Source organism: Myotis brandtii, unplaced genomic scaffold, assembly GCF_000412655.1.
Source record: "Myotis brandtii unplaced genomic scaffold, ASM41265v1 scaffold176, whole genome shotgun sequence".
Classification (NCBI taxonomy): Eukaryota; Metazoa; Chordata; class Mammalia; order Chiroptera; family Vespertilionidae; genus Myotis; species Myotis brandtii.
This window is the reverse complement of record NW_005356519.1, coordinates 4,249,796-4,264,181: the sequence shown is the minus strand read 5'-3', so window position 1 is coordinate 4,264,181 and position 14,386 is coordinate 4,249,796. Positions and strand designations below refer to the sequence as shown.

At 36.0% G+C, this 14,386-nt stretch overlaps 1 protein-coding gene across 10 annotated transcripts in view; it reads left to right on the top strand.

The window, feature by feature from the left end:
* The window catches only part of KHDRBS2 (KH domain containing, RNA binding, signal transduction associated 2), a 561,259-nt gene that overhangs the window by 315,485 nt on the left and 231,388 nt on the right, over positions 1–14,386 (top strand). For all 10 annotated transcript variants that reach the window (XR_001361536.1, XR_001361530.1, XR_001361531.1 and 7 more), the window contains exon 5: positions 9,970–10,097. Coding sequence is in view for 3 of the 10 variants with exons in the window: in XM_014537318.1 (XP_014392804.1) it covers positions 9,970–10,097 (128 nt within the window). In the remaining 7 variants the exon portion in view is untranslated. The remainder of the gene's footprint in view (positions 1–9,969; positions 10,098–14,386) is intronic.

Genomic DNA, 14,386 nt, shown 5'->3' with positions numbered 1-14,386 from the left:
CCTTGCTATTCATCACTTTGAATATTTCTTGCCACTCCCTTCTGGCCTGCAGTTTCTGTTGAGAAATCAGCTGACAGTCATTTGGGCATTCCCTTTTAGGTAACTAACTGCTTTTACTTGCTGCTTTTAAGATTCTTTCTTTGTCTTTAGCCCTTGGCATTTTAATTATGATGTATCTTGGTGTGGTCCTTTTGTTTGGGGTTCTCTGTGCTTCCTGGACTTCTAAGTCTATTTCTTTCACCACATAGGGGAAGTTTTCTGTTATTATTTCTTTAACTAGGTTTTCAATATCTTGCTCTCTCTCTCTTCTTCTGGCACCCCATAATTTGGATGTTGGTATAGTTGAAGTTGTCCCAGAGGCTCCTTACACTATCTTCATTTTTTGGATTCTTTTTTCTTTTTTTTCTGGTTAGGTGTTTTTTGCTTCCTCATATTTCAAACCTTTGACCTCTACTCTACTGTTGAATCCCTGTATATTATTCTTTATTTCAGTCAGTGTATGCTTAACCTTTTGAGTGCCAACCAATATCCTAGGAACTATGCTAAAATTGCCAAGGCATTTTTGCTCATTTTACAGCAGTTTAGGAAAAAAATTATGAATCCCAAGTAAATGAAGTTACACATTCAATATCTTCCACAAAATTGTCATCTTCACAGCAAGAATTGACATATTTAGCAATATCATCATCACTAATAAAAGCAAACTTAGAACTGGACACTGCAGGAGGAGCACGATCGCGCTCCCCGGCACTCTAGGGGTTAATTTCTGACTGGTCCCTTTCCATTTTTTTTTTTGGAGGTTTCTAGCAGATTCTTGAGTAACCTTGTAACCATGGTTTTGAACTCTATATTCAGTAGTTTGCTTTCTTCCATTTCTCTCATTTGTGATATGTTTTCTTTGTCTCCACATTTTGGCTGCTTCCCTGTGTTTGTTTCTATGAATTGGGTAGAGCTGCTACATCTCCTTGAGTTGGTCAAGTGGCCTTGTGTAGTAGGTGTTCTATAGGGCCCAGTGGTTAAGGATCCCTAATCACCTGAGATGAACACTCTAGGTGCACCCCTTTGGGGTATGTTTGCACAGTCTTGTTTTAGTTGAGACTTGATTGCCTTTGGTGTCACTGGGAGGAATTGAACTCCAGGCCAATTGGCTGTGGGGACCAGCTGTGTCTACAATGGAAGAGCTGCTGTGCATGAGATACCCTTATGGGGCAGGACTTGCTTCAGTGGGGCTTTAGTGCTTACTGAGTCTGCCTGCCTCTTGAGTGTGTCGCTTATGGATGTGCAGAGTTGTAGTCTGGTATGTTCTGACACTGACCACTGGGTACATTGGCTCTTGGGTCTCCAGGGAGGTGAAAAGTAGGCTACTGCATGGGGCCACCCAGCAGGAGCTATAGAGAGATCTACAGAGTCCTCCTCTTTGTATTGGGCTTGGAAGAGCCCAGAAAATGCCTAGCTGTGAAGCAAGGCAGGCTGGTGCTGGTGCTGGGCCTTTTATTGATAGGTTTGGAGCTCCCTGACCCAGCTGCAGCTTGTTTGAGATTGTCAAGCATAGGCTATTCATATGCAAAAGATGCTGCAGGCAGCTTGGGTGGGGTTATAAATTGGATGAGGCGGGGTCTTAGGGAATCACCTGGGTGGAGCAAACAGAAATGGCTGCTAGTCAGCCCTGGGACCAGGAAGGTCCCTGCACTGGAACATTGACCTCTGTGAACACCTCTTTCTGGGAGAAAGCCACCCCTGAGTTCCTGCCTGATGCCAGACAGTCTGGTTCCTCCTCATATCTGTCTGGGTCCCCCAGAGTCTCGTCCGGCACTGGAGCTCAGAAGAAACGGGACTTTTAAGTTCAGTTCCTGTGCTAGCCTTTTAAGAGGACCAACTGGGTCTCCAGCAGCCTCTGTGTCACTGAGCCCCAATCCCCACTGGGTTTACAGCCCAGCCCGTAGTTATAGGGACTTCTTTTCCCAGCTCTGGGTCCCTGGGCTGGGGGTTTGGTTTGGGGCTGGGACCCCTTGCTCCTCCAGGCGGCCTTTACAGAGACAACCTCCATCTGGATTTAAAAAGCAGCACAGGTGGGTGCTGGATCAGCCCTTTCCTTGCCTCCGCACCTCCTACCAGTCTCAGTGTGCTTTCTTCTTTGTTTCTCTAGTTGTAGTCCTTCCATTCAGCCAGGTTTCCAGTGGTTCTGGATGATGGTTTTTCTGTATTTTAATTGTAATTTTGATGTGGTTGTGAGAGGCAGTGAGTACAGGCATTTGCCTATGCCATAATCTTGGTTCTAGTTATCTTATTTTTTATGCTTGTTACATAGTGTGCAATATATTTAATAATGTGAAAAAAGAAGAAAACATTCTTGAGCAACAGAAATTACCCTAACTAGAAGTTCTGTATAGAAAGTCGATAACATTTTACTTTGTGATAGTCAGTCTCCTTTGATGAATAACCTTTGGGAAGCCTTTATACAGATCTTATGCAGAGTCATGCACCAAGCAGATTCTTATTAAACCTTAATTGACTGTTTTGACCACATTTTGTTAATGAGTTTTTCTAGTCCCTAGTCTGGGATGATTAAAACTCACCCTTGTATTGGCTAGGTTATTTAATAGCTAAGATATTTTGCTAAATAATATTCAGCACAGCTCTAGGTGTTGTCTGAAATAGCTTCCTACCCATTTCAGCTCAGCTATAGACTTGATATTGGCTCAGGACCCATTGCTTCCCACAGTTTCTTGTTTATCACTCTGATGAAAGTGCGGTGACCTAGCTGTTTGTAAGGGCTGAGGACATTCCAGGTCTCTTTGTCATGGCCCAGACGGGTTACAGTCTGCATTTCATTCTCCCCTGATGTCATCTGATGGTCTTGGCATTGGAAGGGCCAAATATGCACTCACATGTTACCAGTGGTTATAATCACAGTTTTAAATGTGCAGCAACAGTGCCCATCGTCGTCTCAGAGGAGAGAATTTGGCAGGAAAATGGTCCTTCACTGTGCCTCCAGGTAGACTGTCTACACCTGTCATTACCTGGCATCTATACACAAGTGGAATAATCTTCCCAATTTGTATTTGGGCACAATGCCATCCTAGCAGATGGACATGAGTGTATGTAATTGGGAAATTATACATATACATTAAATAGGCAGACTAGAAGCATGAGTCCTTTCTAGGAACATCCAAACATCTGTCTGCTCTGAGCTCTTGTGTGTACTGTCTGCACCATATGTCATCACAGTGGGCGGGCCTTGTCAGAGATGAGAGAGGAGCACTCATGAATTCCATGAAAACTGTTACATAGGGCAACTATGCCTCACCCGGAGCAAAAGAACCATACAAGTATTGTGAATATCTTTGTTATGATTTCAAGATAGAAAATTTTAAGAATTGATTTAGGTGGCAAAAAAAGGCAAAAACACTTCTCATATTACAGGAAAATTAAAATTTGGATCAATTTAAAAAATGTCTTTATATGATATGATTGTGTTATTTAGACCTCGATAGACTCATTTAAAGGTTTACTATTACTTATTTAAATTGCTTTTGCCTAAAACCAAAGCCATCATACCAATCAGCACTTTTAAAGCAACTTTGTAACTCATCTTGCAAGGCAAGGAGTCTTTTTAGCCTGTTTGTTTTATTTACTGCAGGTGTGCCCCAAAGTAGTAAAGCAATCTTTATTATTTGAAGTGTGGAATCTCAATAATTTGGAATCCTGTCTAAAATAAGATTAAGGTATATCCATAAGTATGTTTTGTCTTTTGACCAGAACAGTTTTTTTTAAAAAAAATTTTGGAATATTTCAGCTTTGCATATAAATTAAAGGATTATATTAAATTGTCTTTTAATATTTATTTATTTTTAAATGACTGAAAATTATTTCTTCTGGTTATTTTTTCAGCCTGAATTGCTGCAACTTTACCTTTCTTTGTCCTTTATGACCTTTTCACATGCTTAGGTGATTGTCTATCTCTTTCTCTCTCAGGGCTCTTTCAATATTAAATTAATGACTAAAAGTATACTAAAATAATATCATAAAAATACAGATCATTATTATAATTACTACTTGTGAACTTACCTTTTAACTTTTCAGTGAATATATGTTAGCAATTTTAACATAAGTGTTAAAATTTCATAAAACTACAACCAGCCATTCATATGCATTTTTTTATGACTCCAGAATCTTAGAACTCAAAACTACTCAAATGAATTAATATGTGGTATATTTCTCTTTTTTTAAGTGCAGGCATGTGATTTCCAAACCTGCTATGATTTTATTTTTTTTAAATATATATCTATATATTTTATTTCAGAGAGGGGGAGAGAGGGAGAGAGAGAGATAGAAACAATAATGATGAGAGAAAATCACTGATCGGCTGCCTCCTGCACACCCGACACTGGGGAATGAGCCTACAACCCGGGCATATGCCTTGACTGGGAATCGAACCTAACCTCATGGTTCATAGGTTGATGACAACCATTGAGTCACTACAGCCAAGCCAATATGTTGTTTATTTCTAATAAGATAACACAAGATAAACTTGGAATATTTTGTTTACTGGTATCTTTAAAAGTTTATATACCTGACGCATTGGCAATGCATGTGACAAATGTTCAACAGGATGTTCTAGCTCAACTAGACTCATGTAGTAGCTCTGAAACATTAATGAAAAATTAGGCCTGGCCAGTGTGGCTCAGTGGTTGTGCACTGACTTATGAACCAGGAGGTCACGGTTCAATTCCTGGTCAGGTCATGGGCCCCAGGTTTCAGGCACAATCCCCATTAGGGGGTGTACAGGAGGCAGACAATTAATGATTCTCATCATTGAGGTTTCTATCTCTCCCTCCCCATTTCTCTGAAATTAATAAAATGTATATTTTTTAAAAAGTTAGAATTGTGCTTATTGAATGACTGGAAATAAGCACTATGATATAAAATTACAGACTTTGGTGTTTAGAAAATTATATATATGTTATAAAAATAATGTACATGATCTATGTAGTCTAGAGAATATTTAGAATTTTAACTATCTCTACACTTGGGCATTTAAAATAACTTTCTTCTGTATTTGTAACATTTAGATGCTTTATTACTATAAATACAGTGGTATATATTTTGGTTGTGCAATTATAAAAACCTGAGTTTATTAAAATACCTGATCATTTAACATTTAATGATCCAAATACTGAAATTAATAAGTTAACTGGTCATCTTAAATTATACAAATTTGCATTATAAGTATGATTAGAAACTTTCTGTCACTACATCATTTTACTCTTCTCTTAGGCAATCTCTACGCTTTAATGATCACAAATACGTGTAGATGACATTCAAATTTATTTACCAACCCAGACTTGAATTTCTAAAGTAGCCCTAATGTCTCTTTGGCACTTTAAACTTAAGGTGATCATGATCAGATATAGATTCTTCACCTCCAAACTTTTTTTTTCCATTTTTTTCTTTCTCCGATTAATGGTGTCATTGTAATCCTAGTCATTTCTGATCCTAAAAATGTTTTCTTTCCTACTTTTCCCAGTCATACCTTCACTTTCCACTATGTACTTTTTTCTTATAGTTGACAGTATTTTCTCTCTCTTACACCAAAACACAAATGTACACACCAGCCTTTCCATTGTTGCCACAATTCATCTGTGCCAACCATGTTGTTCTACTCTCCAGCCCAAAATATGCTTTGTATTTTCCAAAGTGTCACTCTGAATCTTCCATATTTTCTTAAGTAAAGAGTTAAAAAATGCAATTTATTTTATTGAAAACATTTACTATACTCTTTTTGGTATTCAGAAATCAGATTTAATTTAATCTGTATATAATGATTTTTAAATAAGCGAATGGCAAGTACTTCAATTTTATCAGATTATGTTGATGTAATTGTCTCCATTAACGTTAACAGATTTACCAAAGCTCTCAGTTTAGTTATCTTAGGAACTTGATTGTGTCAACACTCTGTATGTTAGTTTGGGTTCTCCAAGAGGCAGATGGCAACTTGGGATTAAACATATAAGCATTTTATTAAGGAGCATTCTCTGTGACAAAAATAAATAAATAAGGAAGCCAAGGAAGGCTGGAAAGCCCTCACACTGTGATATCTGACCCAAAGGAAAGAGAGGTGGGAGCTCCTAGACTTTCCTGGTGCAATGGCATTCTAGGGACATTCCTTACGATTATATAGTGACTAGGACTCCACCAACCTTATTATATTGTTTGATTCTGGCATCAAATATATATGCTCTAAAATAGATTTTTACATATATTAAATTAATCTGCAATTTGTTCATTTTTATCTCAACCTTCAGTGTTGCCAACAATGAAAGTTCATTTTTAACAATTCATAAGGATCCTGAGAGTCCATCAGTTTTCCTCAGATAAGAAGCTGCAAAGATCCCCTTTCTTATTAGGAATATCCATGGAAAATTATGGAATTTTTCATTTTGATGGTAGCTTGTCAGTTCATTCAGAAATAGCAATTCATCATATTCCCTGATCTTAATAAAATAATAAGCATGTTTATTCTTTAGTTTGGTTGTTGCTTGAGTGAGAAAATTCAGAGGTAGAAATTTAATAATTCATGACTGACTAGAAAATATAATTTTTTTCTGTATAGCTCTTCTGTCAGCCAACTCTGTTGAGCCCATTATTATTATAACCAGGTACTAAAGAGCATAAACATAAATGAGACATGTTAAAAAGAAGGACATAAATGCCTTTGGATGGACTAGTACTCTTGCTTGTATTCAAGACAGTTTTTGTAGGTAAACCTGTGCTTTAGAAAATCTTATAGGCTGAATGCAAACCTGCCATTTTCTAGATATAGGTGTATAGGTGAATGCACACAGTTTTTATTTCATGTTAATATAACATATATAAGTAGAGCTAAACTGGCATAATTTTTTTTCAATTTTATTTGAGTTACAGTGTACAGTCAATATTACTTGGCATTAGCTTCAGGTGGACAGCATAGTGTGTAGACAATGATATGCTTCACAAAGTGGTCCCTCCAGTATTTCCGGTACCCACCTGGCACTATACTTAGTTAAAACAATATTATTGACTATATCCCCTATGCTGAGCTTTACATGCTGGTGATTATTTTGCAACAACCAATTTGAACTTCTTAATCCCTTCAACTTTTTCACTAAGTCCCCTCAACACTTCCCTTCTGGCAACCATCAGTCTGTTCTCTGTGTATATGAGTCTGTTTCAATTTTTTGTTTGTTTGTTTATTTTGTTCCTTAGATTCCATATATAAATGAGATCATCTGGTATTTGTCTTTCCCTGTCTGACTTATTTAACTTAGCATAATACCCTCTGTCGCAAATGACAAAACTTCATTCTTTTGTTGTGGCTGAGTACTATTCATTGTGTACATGCAGCACCACATTTTTATCCACTCGTCTATTGATGGGCACTTGTGTGGATTCCATAGCTTGGCTATTGTAAATAATGCTGCAATGATCATAGGGATGCATATAGTGTTTTGAATTAGTGTTTTGGGATTTTTCAGATATCAACCCAGAAATGGAATCACTGGGTGGGTCATAAGGCAATTTCATTTTTAATTTTTTGAGGATCCTTCATGCTGTTTTCCTTTGTGGCTCTACCAATCTGCATTCCCACCAATAGTGAACAAGGGTTCCCTTTTCTCCATATCCTTGTCAACATTTGTTGTTTTGTAGATTTATTGATTATAACTATTCTGACTATTGTAATGTGATACTGATTGTGGTTTTAATTTATACTTCTCTGATTATTAGTAATATTGAGCATCTTTTCATATGTCTATTGGCCATCTGCATGTCCTGTTTGGAGAAGTGTCTATTCAGGTCCTCTACTCATTTTTCAATTGAATTTTTGTTTGTTTTTGCTGTTAGTGTGTGAGTTCTTTATAAATTTTGGATATTAACCCCTTATTAGGTGTATAATATTGAGCATCTTTTCATATGTCTATTGGCCATCTGCATGTCCTGTTTGGAGAAGTGTCTATTCAGGTCCTCTACCCATTTTTCAATTGAATTTTTGTTTGTTTTTGCTGTGAGTGTGTGAGTTCTTTATAAATTTTGGATATTAACCCCTTATTAGGTGTATCACTGGAGAATATCTTCTGCCATTCAGTAGGTTGTCTTTTTGCTATGTTGACAGTTCCCTTTGCTGTGCAAAAACTTTTTCATTGGGGGAGGGGGAGAGAGAGAGAGAGAGAGGAGAGAGAGAGAGAGAGAGAGAGAAAGAAATATTAATTTGTTGTTCCATCCATGAACTCGTTGGTTGATTCTTGTATATGCCCTGACCAGGGATTGAACCCACAGCCTTAGCATACTGGTTCTATGATCTAACCAATCAAGTTACCAGGCCAGGGCTAATGTGCAAAAACTTTTTAGTTTGATGTCATTCCATTTGTTTATTTTTTTTCTTTTTAAACTATGATGAGATAATAGACTTGATTTTTGGTCCCACAACTAAGTCTCAAACAACATTTGTTAGCTTGGCCTTTATAAATATTTCAGTCTCATCTTCTAAACCTCTTATCAGCACTAGAATATCTACTAGATTAATTTCACTTAAATATATATTTACTGAAAAAAGAACTTAATCAGATTGACTATTTGGCAAAAACCCTTGCAGAAAATTTGGTCTTGTCCAAAATATCCATAGACACATTTGGTCCACGCCCAAAAGATTATTGATATGTGCTGACATTTTAACAGCTCATGCATCAGGAGATCCCCTCCTCAACTTTTTGTCCTTTGAGCGTTTCTCTAACTGCAGGATTCTTTCTCAGAAATCATGGTTAATATAATTTTTGTTCTTCTGCAAGATTAGAACCTTAACCCATGTACCTAACCCCATGAGCCATTACCAGCTGGGACACCTAGGCAAGAAGGGTTATTTTGGGCAATACAGCCACAGCACAATGATTGGACCAGTAAAAAAAAAAAAGATATTTTATGTATTAATTCTATAAACTAAAAATGTAAATAAACATTATGGTCTATTTTAACTCAGGGACATTTTATAAGCATGGATATTTTTGACACCAAATAGCAAGGACCATCTGGTTTGGACCAAATAAACTCATGGATGTTTTAGGCGGATGTTTCAAGAACATTTTGATACGAATCGAATATCTCAGTGGATGTTTTGCACAGAACCAATTACTCAGTTTTGTAGTATTTAATCAGGTTCATGTGTTTATTAGTAAAAGAAGAAACAGGTAAGACTAACATTTGTTTTTTTTTGAAGATAGCATTCATCTTCAGTGACTCAGATACACTCTTCGGTCATATTGAAGTAACTGATACATTTCCACATTGAAGAAGGATGGGTAGTTCCTTTGACTTTGACTAAATCTTTGGTTATTACTGTGAAATTTGCCTTCTGCTATCGCTACCACTCTCTGTCAGTCTAATGCTAGAACACAGAAAATGTCTTATTTTTAAACATTGCCTATCAATTTGGTTGGATTTGACAGCTTCCCAGTTGTCTGACACTGTCCCTATTATTTGCACTTTTTTATTATTTTATCATAATAAAATATCTACTCAGTATCTACTGTGGGCCATGAGATTGCCCCTTTTTGGTTTATGCATCAGGAGTTATAGGAGTATCATGCAGTCATTAGTTGTTTTTCATTAATTCTATTGTTAGCAATCATCACCTTGGTTCATGCCAAGATTTTACTCTAAATTGTTATCTTCCCTTTTCTGGCTAACACATCAAGTGATATCCCAACCAAAGTCATCTGAGTTCCTGCTGAGTACTTACTTCCTTGATAAATAAAACAACTTCAATGTCTCTATGCAAAAAATAAGAATTTCAAGTATATGCACTTTTATATCATTTTAGATATTTGTATACAAGGTCCAGAAAGTAAATGAAAAATTTCCTGTTTTTACTGTGTTTGTTAGTCTTCAAGGACCCCAGACCCCCTTTTAACTCATCAGGTCGTGTTCTTCTCTTTCTAGGACTATAATGATGAGATTCGTCAGGAACAACTACGTGAACTGTCTTACTTAAATGGCTCAGAAGACTCTGGCCGTGGCAGAGGTATTAGAGGCAGAGGAATCAGAATAGCCCCCACAACGCCTTCAAGGTACGTTGGCTTTTACTTTAAGTAACTTAGCAGCCAGTGAGGCAGGCAAGCTTTTGCTGGCTCGCTCTGTGTGATGATCACAGCAAGGAACAGGCAACACCGACCTCAGCAGCAATAACCCCCACCTCTACAACAACAACAACGAATGCTTATAAAGTACATAAGAACTTTCAAAAATTAACTCATCACATCTCCATACCAAGATGAAATATTATGTACAGGTGTAAATTGAGATACAGAAAGATATCAGATTTTTCCCCAGGTCAAACAGGAATCACAGTTTGAGCTCTTAACAACTACCCTAAGAAAATAAGAGCAAACCTGAGTCTTTCTACGTTTTGGTTCTGTCCCTAGGATTAAGACATGCAGATGGCACACTAAATGCTTTTGAATCAGGATGACCTTGTGTAAAGAGAAAGTTACCAATGTTGCCTGTGCCTTAAGTAACCCTTGAATTAATAGTCTTGTCAGCTATGTATAGAGATAGTTGATGTTAGATAAATAGATAGATGATAGAATATATATATATATATCCATTACAGAAAGCCAGAAGCATACTTCTTGCTTGGCAGATGGTAAGAGTATTTAAAGTTTAGTTACACTTGACTGTGCAATGTCTTTGGCCATCAGAGAGGATTTGTTTTGTAGGATTCTAAAATTGTCAAGCTTTCAACAGAAAGCATTGGTTTGCAAAGAAGTGAAGTAAAAAATACTCATAGCCTTCATACGCAGACATTGTAATTTTGTCATTCTCTCACCCTGTTATAGTTGGCCTTCAAATCTCTGAAAGACATAGATCTAGAATACTATTTCTTATATTGCATAGAAATCATCTTAAGAGAGTCTAGGATACTTTGCTGTTTCAATTTATTTGTTAATTATGCTCCAAATATTTTCAACCAGCACTGTCAAAAGACCACTATTTTAATATTTAAATCATAAATACCTCGAACAGTTTCTTACCAGAAAAAAAAGTTAAGAATGATAAATTTCCAAATAAAACATGAAGGCAATAACTATCTAAAGGTAAAATGTGGCAATTCTTGAAATTACATTTGACTAAAGGAAACCCTTCTGAAAATGTTCTAGAGCTTATTTTTACATTGTTATCTTTAAGAAATAAAAACAGAATTCTTAATGTTATTCAGAAACATTTGTTTATTGCTAAAAATGTGACATAATATTTTTATGGACATACTTTTTATGGAATTAACCTCTTATTAAAACAATGTATGGTGCTAACCTCATTATGGAGGGTTGTGAAATGACATAGCAGGTACCTTCAAATGATTAAATCATATGCTTTAAATCATGAACTTGTTGCTCTTATAATTCAAAAATGACAATTTATGTCTACAGAAGAGATTTTTGTTCCCATTTTATATTCCTTGAGACCATTTTAAAAAATAATACATTGACCTGTTTTTGAGATTATAAAATAATTGCATTAATAGATTTTATTTTGTTATTAATGTTGCTTAATATAATATTACAGTTATCATATTTGAGTGAACTATATGAGATTTTTATTTAAGTAAAATGTTGTACTAAAACTTTAATCTCTTTAATGACTTAATAAAGAATAGTGTATTATCTAGATTTTTAATTTTTTAAAGGAAAATTTTGACTGAAAGCTTTAGGTTTTTAATATCCCATATACTTACAGATCTAATACTGCATACATAAAAATAAAAGACAATTATTTTTGAAAATTAAACCTCACTTTCAATGCTGTATTGATATCTTTAATGTGTTAACATTAATGAAAGTAAATGGAGCAGAGCTCTGTTGTCTTCTATTTTAAACCACATGATGAAATGTATCTACAATAAGGAATAAGGAAACAGCTTCTCAAACAGGAAATTATATTGATCAGAAACCCCTTCAAAACAGAAGTTAATGTTAATTTTTACATATTAATGAAATTGTGTCTTTATTAAGTTTTCAGTTACACATATTAAAAAAGAATGGTACCTGGAATATTTTTAAACTTCTATAATAATTTGTTGAAAATTTAATTTAAAAAATTTTGTTTCAATAAACATATCTATGAAAACTAATTCTCTGATAATACATACATACTAGAAAACAAATTCTCTGATAATACATCAAGAAATTTATGTTTCACTAAACATAACTATGAAAACTAATCTCTGATAATATATACATACTAGAAAACACATATATATTATAATAATTTCTATCATATAACTAAAGACTTAAGATATATGACATCTCTAACACCCTTCTCCACTACATGCTGAGTGAGGGCAAAGAGTAGAAAATGAAACATTTAGGGGCAGATTTTGAATGCTTTTGTTTCCTATAATGAGAATCAATACAGAGAACTAAAGGGGTTTATTAAAGAGGGGAGTAATCATATTTGTTTCTAAAAAAGACTACTCAGTCATCTTTGGGTGATGGAGAAGAGACACTGACTCATGGCAGGAAAGCCAGCGAGAAGACAGGTCCATTACCCAAAAGAGAAATGAACACCATTCAGAGGGTAGATATATAGGACTAGATTAGAGATTAGAATTTGTGGGAATTAGTGCCTAATTAGGTATTGGAGAAAAAAGAGGGCCCAAGACAAAGATAACTTTGTGATGTCTATCCCGGTTAGAGACTATTGTATCATCAACTAAGATTAGGTGTGACAACCAAGTTAAATGAAGGCAATAATCATTCCTATAATTAAATCTAACTCTTTGGATGTGCTTCATGACCTTTGGCAGGTGACTTGTACTTTCCATGCCTTGGTTCTCAACTGTTAAAATAGCTTAGAAATGGCTACATAAAAAGCTTGTGAGGAATTTAAATTTAGATGGTGCGTATAAGGCAGGGGTTCTCAAAGTGCCTGCACATTGGGATCACTGAGGGCTCTTGCTTCTAGGTATTGTGGTTTAATTGGCCAGAGGTATGGCCCAGAATTAGGAAGTTTTCAAAGGATATCAGGTAACTTTAATGTGTAGACAAGTTAAGAACCTTCTGATGTAAAACCCATAATCTGGGAAATGGCAAGTGTTAGGAAGGAAGCAGATAATAGCCATCGTTAGAGTTAGGGACTGCAGGGTGCACCATGAGAAAAAAAGAAGGATAGAGGACAGAAGATGGGGACACCCATATTCCAAGGGGGGCCCAGGAATAGAGAAGCCAGTGAAGGAGGTTAAAAAGTAAGAAAGAGGAGGGAGGAAATGTGGAGAAAAACAGAGTATTAAAGTCCAAAGAAGGCATTTTCCAGATAGAGGTCTACAGTGATAAGTACAATAGGGGAGGCGAAGTGGAAAGGGGACTGTACACAAATTGAGTGGATTTTGAAATCAGTAGGCTATTGGTGAGGTCAGTCAAGAGTATTTCCAACAGAGTGGCAAAAACAATACCTAGATGACATTTTTAAATATAATTTTTCAATTACAGCTTACATTTAATGTTATTTTGTATTAGTTTCAGGTGTACAGCATAGTGGTTCGACAATCATGTACTTTACAAAATGTCCTCTCCTCTGATATTTCCAGTGCTCTCCTGGAACCATACATAGTTATAAAGTATTATTGGCTATATTGGCAATGCTGTACCTTACATCCTCATGATTACTTTGTAACTGCCAATTTGTACTTCTTAATCCCTTCACCCTTTTTTTTTTAAATTAAAGAATGGGGATTTGAAGAATTAAAGTGGGGACATTTCAAGAAGTCAATAAAATGAGGGAAAGAATACTATAGTGTGGGTGCAGCCAAGGCCCATACCCTAAAATAGGTGATTTGAACCTTGAGTTGAATTGGAGAAGAGAGGTGGGGTTAATACCGAGGGGAAGGACATAATGAGTCAGGTTCTGGAGACAGGTTTGCTAGGGCTGTGTCTTGGAGACATTTGATGAAGGAATGGGATAAGACATTAGATTTGATGCAAGGGTCATAAAATTTTTTAAAAAGATAATTTTATTGATTTCAGAGAGGAAAAAGAGAGGGGAGAGAGAGATTATGAGAGAGGACTGCTGCATCTTGCATACCCCCTCCTTGGGTTCAAGCTGGCAACCAGGGCACATGTTCTTGACTGGAATCAAACCTGGGACCCTTCAGTCCACAGGCCAATGCTTTATCCCCTGAGCCACACCAGCTAGGGAAAGAGCATAAAAGATGAATTGTTACAGATTTAGAATCGGATTTGAATCATCAGGAAAAAAAAATCCACCTCAGGCCCAGTGAGTTATAATACTTACCTGTGATTATTCAGTGGTATACCCTGGGCTTATGAATGTAGTTTAAAGTAGGTGACATATAATTTACTAG